The sequence below is a fragment of the Quercus lobata genome, chromosome 6, assembly GCF_001633185.2.
Source record: "Quercus lobata isolate SW786 chromosome 6, ValleyOak3.0 Primary Assembly, whole genome shotgun sequence".
Lineage (NCBI taxonomy): Eukaryota > Viridiplantae > Streptophyta > Magnoliopsida > Fagales > Fagaceae > Quercus > Quercus lobata.
The window spans coordinates 5,647,037-5,672,609 of record NC_044909.1 but is presented as its reverse complement, the minus strand read 5'-3'; the positions used below and the strand labels follow the sequence as shown (position 1 = coordinate 5,672,609).

Here is a 25,573-nt window from a genome sequence, read left to right as displayed (position 1 = left end):
CTCTTGATATTTCACTTGTAGCTTACTAGTTTAGGATTATATGTTGTCTTATTAAGCTATTTGATGCAAGTAAGTAGCTATGTACTCTTGTAATTTCTTAATTTGATTTTATAATGTCATTGTAGCTTTACATTATGTTTAAAGATTAGTATTGAGAGATTAATGACATTATCTTGCTATTAGAACTGCCTATAATGGTTTCTTAATTGCATTTTAACATACATATAGTTATTTCTGCCTATTTAATTAGTATCACTTAATATTTGCCTTTTCTAATCCACATAACGTTGTTGAAGTAGTTTCCATTAATTTGAAAGAAGTAGTTCGGAAATGACGAGTTAATCAGAAAACTCACCACCCCAGCAGAAGCCTGCAGCCCCAACTGCAGAAAATCCTTTACTTTTTAAAGCTTCAATTACGGGCTTTGCTTCCTCAGTTCCCTTGTCCTATTGAAATTATTATAGAGCTTCAGACACCATTAGTGCATACTGAAAATTGCATAGCAATTAGTAGAAGGCACAGCAATATCAGGGTCGCAAATTTCAATCAAGGTCACAATAGGGGAAGGTAGATCAATATATTATGAAGTATGAACCATATACACACATATATATATATATATATATATATTTCATAAATAACAATAAAGAAGTTACACAGCTGAATCCAAACACATATTATTAAGAATGCAAAGAAGTGTTGCATATCTCAAGCCACGCAGCTAGCTAGTGGTGCAGCTGGTACTGATGAAGGAAGCACTAGCTCAGCCACAAGAGCAGCAGCCAATGCAGCATTTGCTGATGAGGTGTGCACTGATCAGACTATCAAGCTAGCATCAAAGAACAAGATTAACTCAGCAATCTTGGAAATGGTTGAGTCCATGCCACATCATGAGTTCTTCATCCAGGATCATTGAAGAAGTTAGTTCCACAAATCTAGGAGTTAGTTACTTAGGCTTGCCACGTGTACAGCCACCAGAAAGTTCGAATAACTGATTTTGGCGCCAATAGTTGAGTTAGTTATTTTACTGTGTATATAAACAGAGTAATGGTAGATGTTTATTCATTCAATTCATTTTTCATTGTAATTCATTCTCAATCAATGAAATCTCCCAATTCTATTTAGTCTCTCTGTTTTTTGATATGGTATCAGAGCCCTAGCGTGTGCTAGCTTCGCTTCTTGTTACAAATCTTTCTTGCTTGCCAAACAGAGATTACTTCAAGAGTTTCCTTGAATTCTGATTTACAAGATCTTAATCTTGTCTTTCACTTCCATTTCCAATTTCATTAGAAGTTTCATTCAAGCTTCGTGAAAACCATCAATGGCTTCTGCTGAAGGAAGTGACTCTGATCCTCCGCACAATCAATCCACACACCAAGTTCCTCAGTCTAACACAGAAATCAATTCTACCAATCGTTTTTTTCTTAGTGCAAGTGAGAATCCTGGAAATATCCTAGTCACTCAACCACTCTTGGGGATGAGGAACTATCAATCTTGGTCTAGGGCTATGGTTCTAGCATTGACTGCCAAGAAAAAGATAGGATTCGTGAATGGCAAGATTGCAAAGCCTGAAGATGATTCTCCTCTGTATGAAGATTGGGAAAGTTGTAACACAATGGTGCTTTCTTGGTTGATCAACTCTATGCATGTTGATGTTTCAGGTAGCATTATGTACTGTGAGACTGCAAGGGAGATGTGGCTGGAGTTACAGCGTGTGTTTTCACAAGGAAATGGACCAAAGGTTTATAATCTTCAGCAAGAGATTTCACAGATAACTCAGGGGCAATTATCAGTGACTGAGTACTATTCTAAATTCAAGAAGCTTTGGGATCAATTGATTCATTATGAACCTTTACCAGCCTGCTCTTGTGGAGCAATGAAAATTCTGAGCATTGCACATGAAAAATCCTATGTGATGAGGTTCTTGATGGGACTCAGTGAGAGTTTCGAGACAGTGAGGAGTCACATTCTCATGCTTGAACCATTTCCTTCAATGAGCAAGGTATATGCTCTGGTTCTTCAAGAAGAATCTCACAAAGGCATTGGCCATGGCTCTACCTTCACACCTAAGCCTGATTCAGTGGCAATGTATGCCAATACCAGGGGATATTCAGGCAATAAAGGTGGCTTCAAGAAGGAGAGACCTTTGTGTACCCATTGTAACATGCTTGGACATACTGTGGACAAGTGTTACAAGCTCCACGGGTATCCACCAGGTTACAAGCACAAAGGGAAGCCTAATTCCAATGCTAACCAAGTTTCATATCCTCAAGGTCCAGCTGTTGAGGTTCCTTCTAATGCATCTGTTCAGTGTCCTATTTCTAAGGCACAGTGTGAACAATTACTTGCTCTTTTCAATTCTGGAACTGATCAAGGTGCTAATCACCATGTTGCAAGTGTTAGTACAAGTGCTGCTGTCTCTAGCATGCTTTCTGGAGCTACTGGTTTGCCTGCTGCAACTGGTGTGCCTTCCAACTCTATGACATCTTCAGACTATGCTCAATCTACCTTTGTTGACACCATGTCAGGTATCAATCCATTGCTTCATTTTTCCCCTTCCTTGAAGCATTCAATTTTTTCTGCTAAAGTAGTTGATAGGGAAGTTTTTTGTGCCACTGATTGGGTCATAGACACAGGGGCTACAGATCATATGGTCCATTCTATTGCATATTTCACCACTATCACTGCTACCCTAAACACCTTTGTCAATTTACCTAATGGGGAAGTTGCTTCTGTTACTCATGTTGGCATAGTGAAGATATCAGAACACCTTATACTTCACAATGTTCTTTGTGTCCCATCTTTTAGTTTCAATCTCATCTCTGTCAGTCAGTTAGTTAAGTCCACTGCTTGTTGCCTTATTTTCTTTGGACATTCATGCTTTCTCCAGGACCTTGCTCATTGGAGCACACTTGGTCTGGGTAGAGAAAGCAATGGGCTTTACTTGTTGGACAAAAGCTACACTTCTCAACCAACTATTGCTGCTTCTGTACATAGTCCTCAGGTTCACATCTGGCACTCCAGATTGGGTCACTTGTCAAATGCCAAATTGGCTTCAATAAAACCAAGTGATGTACCTAGTTTCATTTCTGTTGAGAAGCTTGATTGTAACATTTGCCCCCTTGCAAAACAAAAACGTTTACCATTTAATAAAAGCTCTCATTTGTCTAAATCTTGCTTTGAGTTGATTCATTGTGATTTGTGGGGACCCTTCTCGGTTTCTACCATTGATCATTGCAAGTATTTTCTAACCATTGTTGATGATTATTCTAGAACCACTTGGGTTTATCTGTTAAAGCATAAGTCTCAAACACAATCTGTTTTAGAGCAATTTTGCACTATGGTGGAGACCCAATTTTGTAAGAAAATTAAAACTCTAAGGTCTGACAATGGGACTGAATTCATCATGAAAGATTTTTTTGCAAAAAGGGGCATCTTGCATCATTTAAGTTGTGTTGAAACCCCTCAACAAAATGCTATTGTTGAGAGGAAGCACCAACACATCTTAAATGTGGCAAGAGCTCTAATGTTTCAATCCCATTTACCTTTGCATTTGTGGGGTCATGCTATACTAGCTGCTGTGTACTTAATCAACAGAATCCCTTCATCTGTTTTGTCAAATCAGATTCCTTATGAAGTTTTATTTGGGCATCCACCTAGCTATGCACATCTTAAAGTGTTTGGTTGCTTATGCTTTGCTTCCACTCTTTCAAACCATAGGTCTAAATTTGCCCCTAGAGCTGTTAGGTGTGTCTTCTTGGGATATCCTTTTGGGGTTAAAGGATATAAGGTTCTTGATTTGTCTACTCACAAAGTGTTCCTTTCTAGAGATGTGGTTTTCCATGAAAATTCTTTCCCTTTTGCTTCCATTACACCTAACATTGCAGATCCTTTCCTATCATCTGATGTGGAGGCTTCTTGTTCAGCTGGTGTTGCTGATTTTGTTACTCCTGTCAGCATTTCTGAACCCTCTTCCATGGACTTTACTGATCCACCTTCTTCTTCTCATCAGCATGTTCCACTTGACTTACCTTCTAATCCTATTTCTTCTTCTAGTCCTATACAGATGTGTCATTCTGATGCAGTACCTTCTTCATCAACACCTGTTGCTTCAGTGCCTCCAGTGCCTCTAAGGAAGTCAACTAGGGATGTCAGACCTCCTGCTTATTTGCAGGACTATGCTTGTACTGCTATTGCACCTGGTGCTCCTTATGCTCTTGATCAGTGTCTTACATACTCTCACTTGGAGCCATGCTACCATTCTTACTTGCTGGCAGTTAGTTCTAGTCCTAAAGAGCCTACAAATTTTTCCCAAGCTGTTCAGGATCCACTCTGGAGGGCTGCCATGGATAAAGAAATCCAGGCCCTTGAACAGAATCATACTTGGAATGTGACTACTTTGCCTCCTGGTAAGCTCCCCATTGGCTGCAAATGGGTTTATAAAGTCAAGCTTAAACCTGATGGTAGTGTTGAAAGGTTCAAAGCTAGGCTGGTTGCTAAGGGGTATACTCAAAGGGAAGGTCTTGATTTTCTCGAAACCTTCTCTCCTGTTGCTAAAACAGTTTCAGTAAGGGTCTTGCTTGCCCTTGCTGCTGCCAAGCAATGGCCTTTGCACCAATTGGACATCAACAATGCCTTTTTGCATGGAGATTTGGATGAAGAGGTTTACATGACATTGCCACCTGGTTTTCACAGTAAGGGGGAGTGTGTTTCAGCTTCTTCCACTGCTCCTAGGGTGTGCAAATTAGTTAAATCTCTTTATGGGTTGAGACAAGCTTCAAGGCAATGGTACACTAAGCTGTCAACAACAATAAAGGAGCTTGGTTTTGTTCAATCTCAGGCTGATCACTCCTTATTTGTGCACAGCAAAGGCTCCTTGTTCACTGCTCTATTGGTCTATGTTGATGATATGGTGATCACTGGTAATGATCATGCTTGTGTTGTCTCTCTCAAGTCTATTCTTGATCAAAAGTTTGGTATTAAGGACTTGGGATCACTCAAGTACTTCTTGGGTTTAGAGATTGCAAGAAACAAGAGTGGGATCAGTTTAACACAGAGGAAGTATGCCTTGGAAGTGCTTGAAGAAACTGGTATGACAGGGTGTAAACCAGTCCAAACCCCAATGGAACAGCAGCTGAAGTTGTCTAAAGGCAGTGGGGACTTACTTACCAACCCAGGACAGTATAGAAGGCTTATTGGGAAGCTTATGTACTTGACCTTGAGCAGACCGGATATCACATATGCAGTTCATAGACTCAGCCAGTTCTTAGCACAGCCTAGAGCACCACATATGAAAGCAGCCTCTAGAATACTTCAATACATAAAAGGAACACCTGGTCAAGGTGTTTTCTTCCCCACTGAATCTGATCTACACCTGAAAGCATACTGTGATGCTGATTGGGCAGGGTGCCCTGACACAAGAAAATCACTAACAGGCTATTGTGTGTTTCTTGGTGATGCCTTAGTGTCTTGGAGGTCTAAGAAGCAAAGCATAGTGTCTAGGTCTAGTGCAGAAGCTGAATATAGAGCTATGGCTAACACCACCTGTGAATTGACTTGGATTTTGCATCTGCTACAAGATTTACATGTCAAGCATGATCAGCCTGTGTTGATGTACTGTGACAACCAGGCAGCAATCCATATAGCAGCTAATCCAGTGTTCCATGAGAGGTCAAAACACATAGAAGCTGATTGCCATATTGTAAGGAATAAGATTCTTGAAGGTGCACTTAAAACCTTCCATGTTTCAACTAAGAATCAGCTGGCAGATGTGTTTACCAAGGCCTTGGGAGTGGAGAGTTTTTTAAGGCTAATTAGAAGGCTAGGTGTCATTAATATTTTTGCTTCTCAGGTGGAATATCCCCATACTGGTATGGAAGATCAAAAGGCAAGAGCTGTACTCTTGAGGGGGAGTATTAAGAATGCAAAGAAGTGTTGCATATCTCAAGCCACGCAGCTAGCTAGTGGTGCAGCTGGTACTGATGAAGGAAGCACTAGCTCAGCCACAAGAGCAGCAGCCAATGCAGCATTTGCTGATGAGGTGTGCACTGATCAGACTATCAAGCTAGCATCAAAGAACAAGATTAACTCAGCAATCTTGGAAATGGTTGAGTCCATGCCACATCATGAGTTCTTCATCCAGGATCATTGAAGAAGTTAGTTCCACAAATCTAGGAGTTAGTTACTTAGGCTTGCCACGTGTACAGCCACCAGAAAGTTCGAATAACTGATTTTGGCGCCAATAGTTGAGTTAGTTATTTTACTGTGTATATAAACAGAGTAATGGTAGATGTTTATTCATTCAATTCATTTTTCATTGTAATTCATTCTCAATCAATGAAATCTCCCAATTCTATTTAGTCTCTCTGTTTTTTGATACATATTCAGACAAAATATGCAAGATACTAAACTTTCAATGAGGCCCTAATAAGTAAATCAAAATTATAAGCAATTTCCAGTAAAGTATAAAAATATAAAACCAACCGTTCCATGATCCTTCAACCAAACTTGTAGGGGCCTATTAGGATCGTTGAGCACAAAGGGTTCTCCATGTAAGAAGTCAGGAACTACAGCATAAAATCCAGAAGCTGCAACCTCGTCTGCAAGCTTCCTTTAAAAGAGAAAACAATTAACATTAGTTTCCAGAATCAAAAAGTAAGCACAAACTCACAATGTTAAGTGTGTTTGAACAAGCATGTGTAGATTACTTTATATTTTTTTATTTATAAACAACATGTGTATATTACCACTCCATATTTTAATGGAAAGATCTTTATAGTCGCACTTCTTATTCAAAATAACATAATATAGCTTCAAATAGACAATTACAATTATTTACTGTAGGCGAAAAACACATTTTGGCCCTTAAATTTTTAGCTGATTTCCGTTTTAGTCCCTAAGTTTTTTTTTTATCGCTTTTAGTCCCTCTCCTGAAAAACGCTTCCATTTTAGTCCCTGCCGTTACATCAGAAACGGATATTGCAAACGTGGCAAATGACAAAGTTAAATAATAATAAACTAATGTCCACGTGGCCTAAATTAATAATAAAAAATATTTTTTAATGCCACATCAGCATCTAAATTAAAAAAATTAATTTATTAATTTTAACTAAATAAAAAAAATTAAAAACAGAATTAAAAACTAAAAATCTTATGAATTGAGATCTAAGTGTGCCTTGAACAAGAACAACAAGAACACAAACCCAGGTCCAAGAACACAAACCCAGAAATTATTTAAAAAAAAAAAAAAAAAACTAACCAAAGCCAGAAATTCCGATCTCAAAGCCAACCCACAACCACCAAAATAAAACCCACAACAACCCAGGCCAAGAAAATCAACCCACAGCCACAAACCCATTAATCACTTTAATAAGCTCTGTGTTTCACGTTCTTCTTATTTTTTTGATACTGATTGTTACTGTGAATTGTTTTGTAATTATGAGTTGCTGTCACAGAGAAAGAGAGGGGGACCTGAAATGAAGAAGGTTACGGCGTCGACGTCAAACGGATCTGCAGCCATGGAATCCGACGAGGGAACGAAGTCCTCCTCCATCAATTTCAGTACGGCGGAGGCGATGGACCACATTCGGACACTCACCGATGTTGGAGCCATGACCCGACTCCTCCACGAGTGCATAGTGTACCAGCGCTCATTGGACCTCGACCTTGACAACCTCCTCTCGCAGCGCTCCAATTTGGACAAGCAACTCCTCCACCTCCAGAAATCTTCGGAGGTACTCGATATACTCTCATTGAGCCAAATAGTGATTAGTGGGTTTGTGGCTGTGGGTTGATTTTCTTGGCCTGGGTTGTTGTGGGTTTTATTTTGGTGGTTGTGGGTTGGCTTTGAGATCGGAATTTCTGGCTTTGGTTAGTTTTTTTTTTTTTTAAATAATTTCTGGGTTTGTGTTCTTGGATCTAGGTTTGTGTTCTTATTGTTCTTGTTCAAGGCACACTTAGATCTCAATTCATAAGATTTTTAGTTTTTAATTTAGTTTTTAATTTTTTTTATTTAGTTAAAATTAATAAATTAATTTTTTTAATTTAGATGCTGATGTGGCATTAAATTTTTTTTTTATTATTAATTTAGGCCACGTGGACATTAGTTTATTATTATTTAACTTTGCCGTTTGCCACGTCTGCAATATCCGTTTCTGATGTAACGGTAGGGACTAAAATGGAAGCGTTTTTCAGGAGAGGGACTAAAAGCGGTAAAAAAAAAACTTAGGGACTAAAACGGAAATCAGCTGAAAATGTAGGGACCAAAATGTGTTTTTCGCCTTTATTGTAACCTGCTTGGTGTGGTGTCGTAAGCAACCAAAAATAAAATCTAGACTCTTAAAAATATATGTAGTAGTGTAAGGATCATTTCCACAGAGAGTATCTGTCTAATTTTATGCTACGTGAACAAGGAGGGGGGGTTGAGTATAGTGAAAACAATTTTAAGAAAAAAAACAACTAAGGAACAATTCAAATTAAAGTATCGAAATCAATCAAAAGAACAAACATTAGTCTAAGTCAACATCCACCATTGGAATTTTACAACTGATTATCGACGCAAGTATATATCAATTCACATTTTGAATATTCACCGTTGGAACTATTTTCCTATCTCTTCTTAGTCTTAGTTAATTAGAAAACAAGTGATCTAATAAACCCTTACTACTAAACAATCCAAAACAAGCACTAAAGGTTTAATCTAGTAGCAGCCTTAAGAATTAGAGAGATTGATGAAACTAAATAACACAAGCACAAGCGGTTGTATTTAATTTAGTTGAGCGTTCTTCCTTAGATCTAATAATTTCTAACGCAACAAATCATTAAATCTTGGTTGCTTCACAAGTTAGAGAGATCAAATAATTACGGATTTGATATCTAACCTAGCAGTAGATTGCAACGAATAATAAATTAGTAGGCCTCTTAGTAATTGAATGAGACAATCATGAAAATAGACACAGAAGAACATCCAATATTTAAAGTATAAATTGAACAATAAAAAAAAATTAGATCTCACAGTTTTTTTGATTCTAAGGCTTCATTTTCCTTCGACCAAGTATAAAAGTTTTAGCCACGCAGGGCCATGATGAAAACTCGAAGGATAAATTAGAGAAGAGGGGAGAGAGAGGCGTCTCTCAAGTCTGATTTTTTTCTCCCCCTTTTCCAAGCCTACAAGATCTCCTAAAAATATTCGAAATAATAATATCCAAATCTGACTAATTAAGAAAAAATATTAAAAATAAAACAAAGTTCTAATATAACTAGGAAAGTGGTGTTTTTCAGCTGGAATTTTTGTGCATCAGATCTGAAAGCTTCCAAAAATAAACCACATCAGATCTGCGTATTAGAATTGCAGGCAAAGGAACATTCTAGAACGTCAACAGTGCAGGTGCAGCAATTTCAAGCCCAATTTCAAACTTGATGCAACTCGTATCTCTCAAAACTCAAAACATGAAAATTGTAGAACTTTGCCTTGGCATTCCATAGCATCTTGAATCATCTCAATCGGAGCTCGAATGAGAGAGTTATTCCCAGATTATGAAGCAATGTCAAAGCTGTCTAGAATCGCCCAATTAACTACGTTTTGCACTTCATGCCTCAATTTGCATCCTAAATCAAAATATAAGAATAATGAGTACATTTAGGCACCAAATAAGTATAAAAGACTAAACATTAAGAGAGAAAAATATGACATTTTGCATTCTCATCACTGCTTTCGGAATGAAAGAAAAATAGAAGCATTTCAAATATTAAATCAACTAAATTTCAGAATGATGGCTCTGAATTTTAAAGAACTATATATATATATATATATATGGCACCTAAACCAAAAAGACATAAGGTAGAAGGAGTTCTTTATTAATATTGAGAAAATCTAGGAACACAACTTTTATCACAATTCTAATATGATCATATGTGGATAGTGAAAAAAGAAAGAAAGTGGCGAGTCTATGTTTAAGTGAATATCACCACTTACAATCAACTACTTCAGTAAATTTTGCCAAAAGTGTTACTAACAAAACCCATAAACTAAAAAAAAAAAAAAAGAGATATAAGATATAGCCATACCTCAAGAGTGGAGCCTCATATCCTACAGGAAAAACTCAAACATGTTAAAGATGGAACATGATAGTAATAATAAATTAACAAAGCCAATGATTTAATGGCAGGTACAGACAAACAAATATATATATACATATATATATATATATATATATACACATATTTATTTATTTATTTACATAAATGACTAGAACAAACACCGATCATCAAGATAAGTACCCAATTTTCAAAGCAACATCAAAGAGTTACTGAATATAGAATGTCAACCTTAGATGCTGATCAAAATCCTTTTTTCTTTTTTTCCTCCTTTTGACTCTCTAATGCCCTACGATTTCCGGTTTTCACAGAAATTCTTTATTCATAAATAATTCAATTAAAAAAACAATGGTTGTTAGTTGTTACACGACCAAAATTGGAATTTAACCATGATTTCCCAACTCTTTAGTTAGTAGGCATGGTTTCAAAAGTATTAACTTTACTAAGAGACTCGATTTTGGGCTTGTAAACCGAGTCTCAAAGACTCGGTTTTTATGGTTGGATCAGATCTAATGTGGTGTTCTTGCCACTTGGCATCCATCTGAAAATCGAGTCTTAGAGACTCGATTCTAGTTGTGTGTGACGTGGCAATTTGTATGTGACGTGGATGATCCACTTGGAAGCCACCTGAAAACTAAGTCTCTAAGACTCGATTTCTAATAGGGCTTTTTTTAAATTTAACGCACTTTGTCTCTCCACTCTCACTCACCCTCTCACTCTCTTAGCCTCACCGATCCCGACCCACTCTTACTCACCCTGTCACTCTCTTAGCCTCACCGGTCGGACCCTCTCACTCTCTCAGCCTCACCGACCAAGACCCACTCTCACTCACCCTCTCACTCTCTCACTCTCTCAGCCTCCCCAACCCTGACCTTGACGCATTCACCCTCTCAGACTCACCGGTCGGACCCTCTCACTCTCTCAGCCTCATCGACCCTGACCCGGACCCACTCTCACTCACCCTCTCACTCTTTCACTCATCAACCCATTGTCACACCTCTCTCACTCACCCTCTCACTCTTTCACTCATCAACCCATTGTCACACCTCTCTCACTCACCCTCACACAGACACCCTGTCACCCTCTCTACTCTCTCACTCACCCTCTACTGTCTCCAGTCTTAGTCATCACAGAGTTTTGAGTTCCTTTAGTCTACGCTGTCTCTGAAAACAAAAACAAAAAAGGTGAGTCCCTTTATGCAAAATGCAAAGTGTGTTTCACCGTTTGGTTACTGAGAAATAGTGGGAAAAATAAAAGAAACTTTGGTTTTTTTTTTTTTTTTTTTTTTTTTTTTTTTTTGTATTGAATTTCTAATAGAACTGTTAAAAAAGATAGAACCTTTATTGTTTTTTGAAATTTGAATTGGTATGTGGAATCGGATTATGTTTTTGGGTTTGTTTATATTTGCTGAGGATTTAATTTTAGTGCTTTGTTGATCAAAATTTACTTTGATCTAAGTTTGATTTGGTCAGTTATGGTAAATATGTTACTAAGAATAGAGAAATTGGAGATATATATATTTATATACTTGTTGGGTTGCTGAGAATTTAATTTTTAGTTGTTTTATGGAAAAAATTTACTCCGATTTAGTGCTTTTTTTTAACAATTACAGTAACATTGGCCTACTAGGTTACTAAGGATTTAATTTTAGTCCTTTGTTGGAGAAAATATAATTTGATTTAGTGATTTTAGAGATGTTAGTAATATATATACTTTTTCTCTAAAATCATTATTGTTTAACATGAATGTAAATCATGTCATGTTTAGCTCAAAAAAAAAAAAGTTGAACTTAATTTATGATTTTATGAACCAAACAATCAGTATTGTTTAACATTATTGTGTTAAATTTTATTTAAGAGCCATTTTGTTGACATTAGCTGGTTTGATGTGGATCAATCAAAAATTATGATATTAGATGGCATTCATTCATAGGTAATGTAAAGGTTATTAGGTAGAAATCAAATTGATGGAATTTTATTTTATTTATTTAAAAAATTGGTTTAAACACTATAGACTCAATCATTCATAATATAAATGATGACATGAAGTTGAGTTAAATAAAACTAAGAAAATAAAGTAATTGCTTGTTATTCATTGGCTTGGCCTTGGGAAGATTATGTTCAAGATATAGGAAATAGAAATGACTTCATTGTGTGCAACAATGTTAAACTGTCTAAACGGGGAGACACTTGAATTTACTTTTTTTTTTTTTCTTCCTTTTTCTTAATTGGGATCTGGGTTTTTAGGTGAGGAACCCTCCCTCATCCTCATGGGCCATGATAACTTGATAAGTAAAATTGAGTTCTCCATTAATCAAACATGCTTTATCATCGACATAAGTTGGTTCTATTCCTTTTCACTGAACATATTCTTTCTATTGATTGGGTTAAAAAAATCATTTTGTGTATGACAATTTGGACATGAAATTTTTGTATAATCTTCTTGGGAACTTATATTTTATGTTGATCATAAAAATTATTTGGCTTTGAAGGCTTTTTTGATTATTTTGATGGATGCTATCTAGTACAAGTGGCTAGGGATGGCAATTTCTACCCGATTCGTGGGTACCCGGCCCGGCCTAATCTTAATGGGTCGGATTTTACCCGGCCTGATAAAGAATAGGGTCGGGTTTGGGTTTTTTAAAAAAAAAACCCGAAGTGGGTCCTGGTCGGGTCTGGATTTTGGTAAAAACCCGGCCTAACCCTAGACCCGACCTGACCTGTTTACAACTAAAGTAAAATTACTAAAATACCTACCTACCTACCTATATATATATATATATATATATGATAGTTTTTAGACCCCTTAAAAACACAATTGGATTAACCTAGGTAATTAGCTAAGTTGTTACTTAGATCAAATTCCAAATCTAGGTTATCACAATCAAATAATCATATCATGCAAAGCAGTGGAAAGATAAATAACACAATGATATGATCACCCGAGAAACCAAACTGGTAAAAACCTGGGGAGGATTTAACCTAACTATCCTCAAGTAAACCTGAATCCACTATGAAAGAATCAAAGTTGTTCAACAGGACTTAGACCACTAACATCCTATTACCACCCACCAATAGAAACTTACTGACCCTACCACTTGCAAGCTCCGTAACCACGGACTCCTTCTTTCTTGGATTCTCCAGCAAGTACAAGCACACCCGCTTGTGTTTCTTTAAGTTCTTATGGCAGCAACTGAATGATCATCAAGCTCTTGAAGAAATCTCCTCCTTGATAATCCTAACCTTGTGTAAAGGAAAGCTCCTCTCAGATCTCACAAGAGATTTACACAAACAGCAATATGAGCAACACTAAAACGTGGCTAGGGTTTGCCTTATATACCTAGGTCAAAAACACAAAACCCTAAACGTTTTAAATAAACTAGGGCTGAGTTGGAATTCTGCAGAAAACGCATTCTACCCGAATTTCGATTGATCGAGTCTAAGTTTCGATCGATCGAACCAGGCTAAAATGTTTTATTAAATCTGCATCAACTTATATCCAACTTTACATAAATGAACCAACTTTGAGCAAGTCTAAACACGACTAAACACTCTGTTTTGATCATGGTTTGCCAATAATACACATTAGAGTTTTAAATACATAAGATCCTAAGTTTTTAGAACCTAACAAACTCCCCCTTTAGCAATCCGTGACAAAACACAACTAAAAGCTCAAAGTTTACAAAGAAAAGCCATTTACATAAAAATGCTCATAAAAACAAATCCAATCCTAACTACTATCCATCAGTTGCAAGTTTAGACAGCAGCTCAATTGAATCAACTTGTATATTTCCTGAAATACTAAACAAAATGCATAACCACATGTGTGGAAAATACAAGTAAACAAAATAAATTCTTGATTTCAACCAACACACAATAAAGACATATATCAATGAATAACTCATAAATATAAATCAATAAGCAGTTGAAACAAGAAATATATAAAATAATAAAAGTATCTCCCCTTAACATGAATAGCCCAAACAAAACAAAAATGAGCTAAAAAGGTAAATACAATGTGAAGCACCTAGATATAATCTAAACTCCACAAGCTCCAACCAACAAAAAATGCTCTCCCCCTAAAAACAAAAACTCTACAAGTGCTCAAATATGTACTCCCCCTTTTTTGTGACAGAATGCCAAAGGGCAATTAAAATCCATCATCAAAAGGAGGTGGCGGTGAAGATTGTCGAAACTGTGCCAACTCTACGCGTAAAGCACGGATCTCATCGAGCACGTCCACCAAAATCTATCCATGAGTCGCCTAAACGATTAAGACATGATCCAACGTACGTCGAATGTCTGAATCATCCAAAGTAGTCGGTGGAGGAACATCAGGATTAGTAGCAGCACCAGACGCCTCAGCTGTATTAGCACCTATAGAAGAGGGAGGAAGGGGAACAACACCAGATGACGCACATCTAGGACGCGTAGGACCAACTCTCAAGTGAGCAGCCCTCTGCCGAAGGAAGGTGGCACCTATGAGAGCTATGACATGAACGGGCTCACCGGCAGGGAAATCAGCTAGACCAAGAAACAACAAAATCCTATGAATGAAAATAGGATGGATAAGAGCATGCGCTACAGTAGAACTCCTATGAACTTCGTTCAAAGAACGAAGAAACAAATGAGGAAAGCTGATAGATGCACCAGAAACAAAAGCGTACAAAAACACACATCGCTCAAGAGGGATGGTGTGGAGATGAGAAATAGGCCACAAAGAATGACACACTATCCTAAAGAAAAGATAGGCAGTCTTAGTAAGCTTAATAGACGTGATCCGAGGATCAGAACCCCACTGGATAGAAGACCCAGTGATGTATGACATAACGTCATCTAGGGGTGGAGACTCCTTATAGGGATAGAAAGGCTCCCTAATGACCAGAACCCCAAGAGCTTCAGCCACTACCCGAGGGGTAATAGTGAACTCAACACCTCGTATCCAACTCCTAACAAGAGTGTTGGAATCATAGACGTGGCAAGAGAGATTCGAGAAGAACTCTCTAATCAGGGCAGTCGGGGGTGGATGATCTACCTTTAACAAAGGCAACCAACCTCTACTCTCAAGGTTTTCCCTAATGGCAGGATCAACCTCATCTAACACAACAGAACATTTAGCCCAAATCTTACACTTACAGTTCAGTTTCTCATAGACCTCTCTGCTTTTGTCATTCCTAAACAACTCACTCCTAGAGGGAGACACAGAGGAAGTGGAGAATGTCCTATGGGCTCTAGTTTCCTAGGCATGGTGCTTGGATAAGGACCAAGACACAAAGAAAAAAAACAAAAACCAAGGGCAGACTGCAAGTTAGCACAAAAAAATATAGAACAAAAATATATATGATGCATGAACAATTTAAATGTCATGATGCATGCTCTAATGCAGTGCAATTAAGTTCAAATTTAAATTAAGTTCACAAAATTGGCTTGAGCATAGAGTTTCTAACAAAAACCCCAAAAATTGAAAAACCACTTGTTCATTTTGTAAAAAATTTGACCAATTGATCATTACACAAGTTAGATTATATAAAATAATGATCAATTACATCAATTCAACAAGCCAATTTTATCAATTGAAATCAATTTGAACAAAATCCCCAAATTCGGATAAAAACAAGCCCTAGAACTTTCAATTTCTCACAAAACACCAAATTGATCAAATTAATCATCATAGATCATGATTATAACATTATAGGAACAAAACCCAATGATCAATTTCAGAAGAAGAAGCTTGAATCAACAAAAATCCCAATTTGAAAAGTTCCGAAAATACCCATGAAATTCATGTAAAAATGCATGAACACTTGAACTAAAATGCAAAAGGAAGGTCAAAATAGACTTACTAGCTTAGAGAGAGGAAAACCTTGCAAAAAATCCGAAGGAAAATGACAAAAAATGGTAGGTGAGCTTTGTCCAAATTGGAGAGAGAAAAAAGTTTGAAAAGAACTTTTGAAAAGTAAGTCTGAACAAGTCAAATCTGCCTTTTAAAAAACTTGATTCACAACTTTTGATTGATGGAAAATCAGTTTCGATTGATCGAAACAGACAGAGGCTTCTTTAAAAATTTTAAAACAATTTCAATTGATCAAAAAACAGATTGGATCAATCGAAACAGATAGAGGCTTCCTTAAGGCTTTTAAAACAATTTCGATTGATCGAAAAACAGATTGGATCAATCGAATTAGACAGAGGCCCACAAAATTTTTGAGAAAAAACACAATTTTTGAAAATAACAAAGACACATTTTAGAAACACCTCAAAGCATTGAAATTGATGATCAAAATGCATGAGTATGTGATGTAATGTTTATAAAAAACAAAGTTTTAAGCCCAGTTTTCCCAAAATAAAGATTTTCAAGCATTTTCCTTAAGATTTTCAAGCATCAAAATTGTTTTGCATAAAAACTCAAAGTATTTGCAAACTTGGTTGGTCAGACCAAAGACATACACAATAAAATATACAATGTTTAGCAAAGAGAAACTTGTGTAGTGTGTGCAATTAGCAAAAACTTGAGATACATGTGAGGTAATATGAGTATAGAAATTAAATACAAAGTTTACAAAACTCATCACATAGAATTTGAAAGAGACTATTACCAAAAGAGTTACATCATATAACTCCCACATCTCCTAGATCATAAGCTTGCAATCATGTAAGTTTCTTGATTTTGCCTCATATAGTACACACAAATTTTACTTATTTAGAAACTTATTAAAATAGCCGGGATAATGTACACACCAATTTTAGCAATTATTTGATTTAGCTTTAAGTCCAATAATGTACATACCAATTTCAGCATTTAAATCGAGGCTACACCTTATGATCTTTTTGTGCATGTGCTACATTTTCTCAAGTACAAAATTTTACGATATGCACTAAGGTGTTCATGATTGGCTAGTGAACAGTGGTGAGATAGTTATTTATGCCTTTCTCAAAAGGTTCAAGTCCGACATTCAAAGACATGTGATTTCAAGATCAAGACAAAGTGATCAAAACTATAAACATCTTTCCCACACGACATGCACTACAAAGCTTCAACTAGTAAAGTGCAATAAGTAAGCTCATCAAAGCTAAACAAGGTACAAAAGACATGTTATGTGAAAATAAATTGACCAACCTTGTTTTCAAAAACCAAGAAAATAGTGCAAAACACAATTTGATTCCTTTTTCTTCCTTTTTTTTTTATTTGAAAAAGATAAACAAAAACAACCTAGAATAAAATGCATGAATGTTATGCAATACAAATCCTAGAAACAGAGAAAACAAAAACCAAAAAATAATAGTCACGAAAAATAGCAATGAAGCACAAAGACCATGTCAGAAGGACTCAATTCGATTGAGCCTTTTACATCCAAAACTTTTTAGATGCACCACGAGCATTGGAGTTCTTATTCACATGGGAATGATTACCAACTCCAGGATTGGAATAAAGATTTAGAGCCTTTACCAATTCACAATGAGTACCATGGGATTTTGTGCTTGAAACACACGTACTTTTGGTTTATTTGCTCTCTTAGCAGCTTGTAACTTGTAACAGTTTGGACGAATGTGTCCAGACTTTCCATAAAAATGACAAACCCATGCAGGCTTATCATGTGACTTGTCCTTAGAAAGAGTGGGCTGCTTAAATTTAGACTCTTTCAGTTCAACTCTAATCTTCCTAGGAGGTGTAACTTCTAAGGGTTTGACAACTTCACTCACAGGGGGTTCAGAAGAAGATGAAGGAACAAAAATAATGGAATTGGGTGCAGACACATTGATGCTTTCTACAAAACCTAACCCAGTTTTGTTAGAAGTAGACTTTTGAACACTAAGCATATGATCAAGTTTGGAACTAGCGGACCTATTAAATTGTTCTCTAGCAACAGAAAGCTCATATTCCAAATTCTTAACTTTATCAAGTAAAAGCATGTTCTCAGTCTTCACATTATTCAAAAGTTCAGTAGCATTAAATAGTCTAACAAGCAAGTTTTTCTTATCAAGCTCAAGAGAAGCAATTTTCTTCAAGCCTAATTCAACTTTCATAGCATTCTTTGCAGTAATTTTGCAAAGTTTATTGTAGGCTTCTTGAAGATCTGCGTCCTCAGAGAGTTCCCCATCACAAGGGTTCTCTTCAGCAGATACGCTTTCATTGACTACAGCACTAGCAGTAAAGGCAATGAAGTTTCTATCCTCGTCACAACTAGACTCATCATCAGAAACTTCACCATCACTAAGGGTTACAGCCATAGTCTTACCCTTAAACTTCAAGTAAATAGGACATTCAGATTTTATGTGATCATACCCTTGACATCCAAAACACTGAGGACCCATAGAATTATTAGAATATTGACCTACTTTTTCTCTAGGTTTATCAATGTTGTTAACCTTAGTGGGACCATTCTTCTTAAAGTTTCTAGGTTTAGCAATGTTCTTATCTCTTGCCCTTATGTTGTTGTTTCTGAGGAAATTCCTAAAGTTCTTGGCAAGGTAAGCAATCTCTGTAGTAGATAACTCATCATCAAATCCACCAACATCAACATCATCAACTGACTTGAGAGCCATTGATTTGGATTTGCTAGTCTTAGGTAGGTCCGACTCATAGGGTTGAAGAGATCCTACAAGTTTATCAATAGGGATGGAGTCCACATCTTTACTCTCAGTGATGGTAGTCACCTTGAGTCTAAAATCTTCAGTCAAAGATCTAAGAATTTTCTTAACAATTTTAGGTTGATCATAGATTTCACCCAAGTTATATGCAGAATTGACAATATTATTAAGTTTAGCATAGAATTCGTCAAAAGATTTATCATCAGACATCCTAATGCTTTCAAATTTAGAAGTTAACTACTACAATTTATTGATTTTGACAGCCTTTATGCCTTCATGCACAGTCTAGAGGATATTCCAAGCAGTATGAGCAACCTTAACATTAGATATTCTCTTAAATTTCTCTATTGAAACAGCGTTAAAGATAGCATTCATAGCTTTGCTATTGAACGCGGCTGCTTCTTTTTGAGAAGTTTGCCACTCACTAACAGGAGTAGTGGGCTTCTCCTATCTATATTCGACGGAGTTCTAGACTCTCTCATCAATTGACTTCAGGAATGCTTTCATCTTTCCTTAAGCATAGTTATTCCCATCAAAGTGAGGAGGAATAACAAGAGAATGTCCGTGTTCATGACAATAGAGGTCAAGAATCAGCTCAATAATCAAAAGATCAACAACAAAAGAGCAACCCACTCTGATACCACTTGATAGTTTTTAGACCCCTTAAAAACACAATTGGATTAACCTAGATAATTAGCCAAGTTGTTACTTAGATCAAATTCCAAATCTAGGTTATCACAATCAAACAATCATATCATGCATTGCAGCAGAAAGATAAATAACACAATGATATGATCACCCAGGAAACCAAACTGGTAAAAACTTGGGGAGAATTTAACCTAACTTACCTCAAGGTAAACATGAATCCACTATGAAAGAATCGAAATTGTTCAACAGAACTTAGACCATTAACATCCTATTGCTACCACCCAGTAGAAACTTACTGACACGACCATATGCAAGCTCTGAAATCACGAACTCCTTCTTTCTTAGATTCTCCAACAAGTACAAGTACACCCGCTTGTATTTCTTTAAGTTCTTATGGCAGCAACTGAATAATCATCAAGCTCTTGAAGAAATCTCCTTCTTGATAATCCTAAGCTTGTGTAAAGGAAAGCTCCTCTCAGATCTCACAAGAGATTTACACAAACAGCAATATGAGCAACACTAAAACGTGACTAGGGTTTACTTTATATACCTAGGGTAAAAACACAAAACCCTAAACGTTTTAAATAAATTAGGGCTGAGTTGAAATTTTGCAGAAAATGCATTCTGCCCGAATTTCGATTGATTAAGCCTAAGCTTCGATCGATCAAACCAGGCCTAAATGCTTTATTAAATTTGCATCAACTTAAATCCAACTTTACATAAATGAACCAACTTTGAGCAAGTCTAAACTTGACTAAACACTTTGTTTTGATCATGGTTTGCCAATAATACACATTAGAGTTCTAAATACAGAAGATCCTAAGTCTTTAGAACCTAACAATATATATCACTTATGTCAAACCCTAATTCATTTCTCTAATATCTCTTAGCTCCAGCTGCCTCTCTCAATGCTTTCACCTCAACCTCAATAACTTTCTGTCTGATTTTCTCTCAAGCCACCCCACATGGTCTCACCCAGTCTAGCAGTCACCCTCACCCTCACTCTCATTCACTCACCAACCCATCCTCACCTTCACTCTCATCACGTGGTGGTTGCTATTTTCCGGGGAGAAGCACGGAGGTTAGATTGGAGAGAGATGTGCTAGGTTTAGGCCGTGACAAGTAGAGTGGCCCAGCGCCGATCATCGGAGATCTTGGTGGTCTGAGATAGAGAGAGGCTGAGTAGGAGTCCAAGATCGAAGATAGAGCCTTAGTGGATTGAGTTCTCCAATATTTTTTTGGGGTTCCTTTTTTTTTTTTTTTTTTTGGGTTCATGTTCTCTCTCAAATTTGAGTTTGTGTTTGTGATTCTGTGAATCTATGTTTGTGAATCTCTGTTTGAAAGGGAAACTCCTTTTTTTTTTTTTAAAGATTGTATGGCACAACAATGGCGAACACAACAACGTCGTTGAGTTCTTCAGGTCTCGTGGCATTCAGCCTCTCTTCAGACAATATATGGTGGATGTTATGTGTATTTGTCAAATACAAAGTACAAAAAAAGACAATGCCAAAAACTTTTTCAATATTTCGTTATGCTTTTATATGTATATCTGAAAATCTTATTACATAAACACGAACAAAACCATATTTTGTATGTGTACGCCATTGAGTTCAATTTTTTTTTTTTTTTGGTTGGGCCACAATTTGGGCCGCCGCTAGTGCCCAAATCTGGTTGGGCTAAACGGGGCCTGTGGGGCCCAGCGGGGTGGGTCTGGGCTCCGGGAAAAAAAACCCATTTAATAATTGGGTCGGGTCTGGGTCGCAGGTCTAGACCCGTGGGTCAGGTTCGAGTATGAAAAAACACAGCTAGAACCCGACCCATTGTCATTCCTACTAGTGGCTTATATATAGTCAATGCCTTCAACTTCTTTTAGTTTTCCTTGTTTGACCATGGTACTTACCTATTAATTCATATGGGAGTTAAAATATGTTGTCAGTTGGTAGGGTTCTTTCTAGAGTATCTGCCACTAGGCTATAGAATTAATTGCTGCCTAGCATGTACAACTCAGTTGATATTCAATTTGCTAAGGGTCATGGGAGTTAGAATATGAAATCCGTGGAAGGGAGGGAGTCGGTGACTAATGCAAGGGAGTTGAAAAACTAGTTTTAGGAAGGAGCAGTTATACCAAGGAAAATAATTGTATAGAATTAATTTTTTTTTTCAAGCATTAAGAGTGAAGTAAACAATACAAAATTGCTAGTTGAAGACAAACATTACATACAAACATATACTCACATTTGCATATACTCACCCCACATTACATACACAATCATTATCATTTCATACTCAAACAAAAAAATCTAAAGACAAAACTCACCCCCATCACAAAAATATAAATAAAAATATCAAACCAAACAACAATACAATCATTAAAAACCTAACAATACAAATATATCAAGAATACATCTTAAATATATCAATCATTATTTCATATATTTCATACTAAAGCAAAAAAAAAAAAATTAAAGACAAATATAAAACCAAACAACAAAAGAAATTCATGATACATACCCATGATAAAAACCTAACAATACTCAATGATTTTCATACTAAAGCAACCAAAAAAAAAAAAAACCTAAAGAAAAAACTAAAGAAAAATATCAAACCAAACAACAAAAGAAATTCATGATACATACCCATGATAAAAACCTAACAATACACAATGATTTTCATACTCAAGCAAAAAAAAAAAAAAAAAAAAAAAAAAAAAACTAAAGAAAAATATCAAACCAAACAACAGAAGAAATTCATGACACATACCCATGATAAATTTATAAACTACATTTTCTATTATTTTATTTTATTCTCAACTAAATAAATGAGTTTTTCATCCATCTATTTTTTTCATCTTTTTAATATTTTTCATCTTTAACCAACTAGAGCCTTAGGGAAAAAATTTGATATTTTTAAAAAGTCTTAATAATACTTAGTATTAGCCAACCTAAACCTTAGGATTGTTTGTGTGTTTTATCCTAGATTTATTGTTTGATTAAAGTTCATGACTTGCAAGTTGCAACATTGTGGGTATTTGATAGATTTATTGTTTGATTAAAGTTCGTGACTTGCAAGTTGCAACATTGTGGGTATTTGATTAAAGTTCGTGGCTTGCAATATTGTGGAAGCATAAAACATCACCTTCGGCAACAAGCATTTCTTTTGAATTCTTTCTGCGATTCTTTTTAATTATTATTTGGGAAAAAGGCATTGCTTTGATGAAAACCTCTAGTAGTTTTTTTTTTTTTTTTGGTTAAATAAAAACCTCTATTAGTAATTTGTATGCATTGGTTGTCTCAAAAAAAAATTACAGACAACATTGGTTACATAAAAAAACAATTTTATTTTATTATTATTATTATTTTTTTTTTTTGAGAAAGTAACAATTTTATGGTCTTGTCAAAATAGTTGGTAGAAATTGGGCTATTGGCTTGAAAGTAACCAGAGTATTAGGAAAATAGAGTAGACCCAAATATCAAACCTAACAATACTCAATGATTTTCATACTCAAGCAAAAAAAAAAAAAAGTAAAGAAAAATATCAAACCAAACAACAAAAGAAATTCATGATACATACCCATAATAAAACCTAACAAATACAATCAATGATTATAATTTCATACTCAAGCAAAAAAAAAAAAAAAAAAAAAAAAAAAAAAAAAAAAAAAAAAAAAAACTAAAGACAAATATCAAAACCAAACAACAAAAGTCATGATACATACCCATGATACAAATATATCTTAACACTGTATACACTAACACTTGGAAAATCCACTAACACTATATACACTAAACAATCAACAGACCCTTACCTGACATGAGGATGTGCAAATGTGCTAAGATTGTATGAGTGAGAGGGGGAGTGAGAGAGGAGAAGACTACAATGACTGTTGGGAGTATGACTTGCTGAACATGTGTATGAGACCCAAGAGACCCAGACAAAAATTAGATTTGATATAGGGACCTAGACATGATTGCCACGTGGAGTAATTTTTCACCATAATTTAAAAATTGAGTTTCTAAGACTCGGTTTCACTTTTAGCAAACTGAGTCTTAGAGACTCGATTTCCATGTGGCGTCTACGTGGAATCTTAGACCATAGAAATCGAGCTTTTGAGGATCGAGTACGAAAATCAAGTCTATAAGATTCAATTTCCACGTGGAAAAGAGCCATGTCAGGATGCCTCAGAACATAAAAGCCGAGCCTCTAAGGCTCGGTTTATAATCGAGCCTCTTAGGCTCGAGATGTTAGAAAGTTATATAGTTTGAAAAAGTGGCCTACTAATTATATTGTTTGGAAAACGAAATTAGTTTCCCAGAAAGGCCGTTGTTACACTTACACTGTACACACGCACACATGTTTTTTAATTGAAACACGCGTGTTTTTTAATTGAAATCATACTTGTAATCATACAAGTACGATTTCAGTTAAAAACATGCATATGTGTACTGTGTATGTCAGAGTTATTTCCCAGTATCATCAAAATCCAAAAGTCAACAGCTAGATGAGATCACAGTTTGAAGTGAAAATAGAGTAAGCAAAGGAGTGAAGTGTGGAAGAAATGTGTAGGTAGTTAGGTACCAAAAATGTTAGTAATGAAAAGGATGGCAAACTCAGAGTTGGGAGAACCAGAGACGTAGGTGATGAGACCACCAAGCTGTTCAACATGCCCAGCTTCAGCATTTGGGTGCAGGGTTGGTGGGTTTGAGCAAAACTGAGGACCAGACATTCTTATTCTCTCTTTTTGTGTTTCTTTCTATGATCAACAAACACAAAATGAAACAAAACTGTTTGCTCCTCGGACTGTTGTTTTGTTCTTGTACGATGTTGGTTAGAATATATATAAGGGTCCAGTTGATGTCATTAAGGGTATGTTTGTTTAGAGAGATTTTAGATAGGATGAAAAATTGAGAAGAGAAAAATGGAGAGAAAATTTTTTTAATGAAAAAATGATATGTTCACAATATTTTCACAACACTTTTACAATAAATTATAAGTAGTAAGTTGTTATGATTTAGTAAAAAAGTAATTTAAGTTGTGAATTCAAATTCAAATCAATAAAAACTTACCATATGCGATTTGTTGTGAAAGTATTGTAAAAATATTCTAGGCATAGCACTTCTCTTTTGAGAAAGTGGTTGTTTGGTTGGGAGGGAGAGAGGAAAAAAAATATAGGAGAATTCGAATGTTTTCTCCTTGAGCCACCAAAATGTTCTCCCCAAAATGGAGAGAAAACTAGGTCGTAAAATTCAATTTGTTGAGTTGACAAAATTGCTAGTGCTAGTAGGTTTTGTCTAGTTGTTTTTTTTTTTTCCCTCTGATTTTTGCTTCATCCAGTTGCATTTTTGTTTTTTTGTTTCTGCTTTATTCTTTTTTCTTTTTTTTTTTCTTTTCTTGTATTTCTAGTTTTTTTTTTTTTTTTTGGTGTGCTCATCTTCCTTTGGCTTGTGCTATTTATTAAAAAAAAAAAAAAAAAATTGAAGTGTCCATACACAATTTTTTTTAAAAAAAGAAAAGTGTTACTTTTTTATTTTGATTAATGGGGACATAATTGTAAATTATACCAACTTCATTTTTCATCCTCTCATTTTATTTTTCAGCCAAACAAATAAGTTTTTCATCTCTCCACTTGTTCAATCTCTCAACCAAAACACAAATGGAAGAAAACTAAATTTCTTTTATCCTCCCACTTTTTTATTTTCCCCTACTTGTCCTCCAATCAAATGAACTTTAAGGACATATATTAATAATCTATTTTAGGAAACCTTTTATAGAGAATTGAAAAGACTATCAAAAAAATTAGATCCTTTTTCATTTTCTTGTACAAATATTTCTAAAATAATTTATTAATGTACATTAACAAAATCTTATATATTATATTATAAATGTCTAATTTGGGACATCTTGGCTCCTAGTTCACACCGAATCATGTCCCCATTTCTCAGTAGTGCTTTTTTTGTGCTCATTTTTCTTTGACTTGTTCTATTTAAAAAAATTTTGAAGTGTCTATACAAATTTTTTTAATAAAAAAAATGTGTTACTTTTTTGTTTTATTTAATAGGGACATAATTGTAAATTTATCCAACTTTATTTTTCATACTTTTTTTTTTTTTTTTCTCAACCGTCTCCACGTTTTCATCCATTTAACCAAACACAAATGCAAGAAAACTAAATTTATTCTATCTTCTCATTTTTTTTTTTATCTCCTCTCTATTTTATATTCTCTCATATTTTTCCACTTCTCCATC

General features: G+C 35.6%; 1 protein-coding gene across 1 annotated transcript; it reads right to left on the bottom strand.

Annotated features, from left to right (window-relative positions):
- Nucleotides 1-338: 338 nt before the first annotated feature.
- Nucleotides 339-24,054, bottom strand: LOC115949721 (endo-1,3;1,4-beta-D-glucanase-like). The gene is made up of 4 exons (XM_031067009.1): nt 23,907-24,054; nt 10,066-10,087; nt 6,484-6,610; nt 339-446 (listed from the first exon to the last, which is right to left on the bottom strand). The coding sequence occupies exons 1-4, from the start codon at nt 24,052-24,054 to the stop codon at nt 339-341; spliced, it is 405 nt and encodes a 134-aa protein (XP_030922869.1).
- Nucleotides 24,055-25,573: the final 1,519 nt, after the last annotated feature.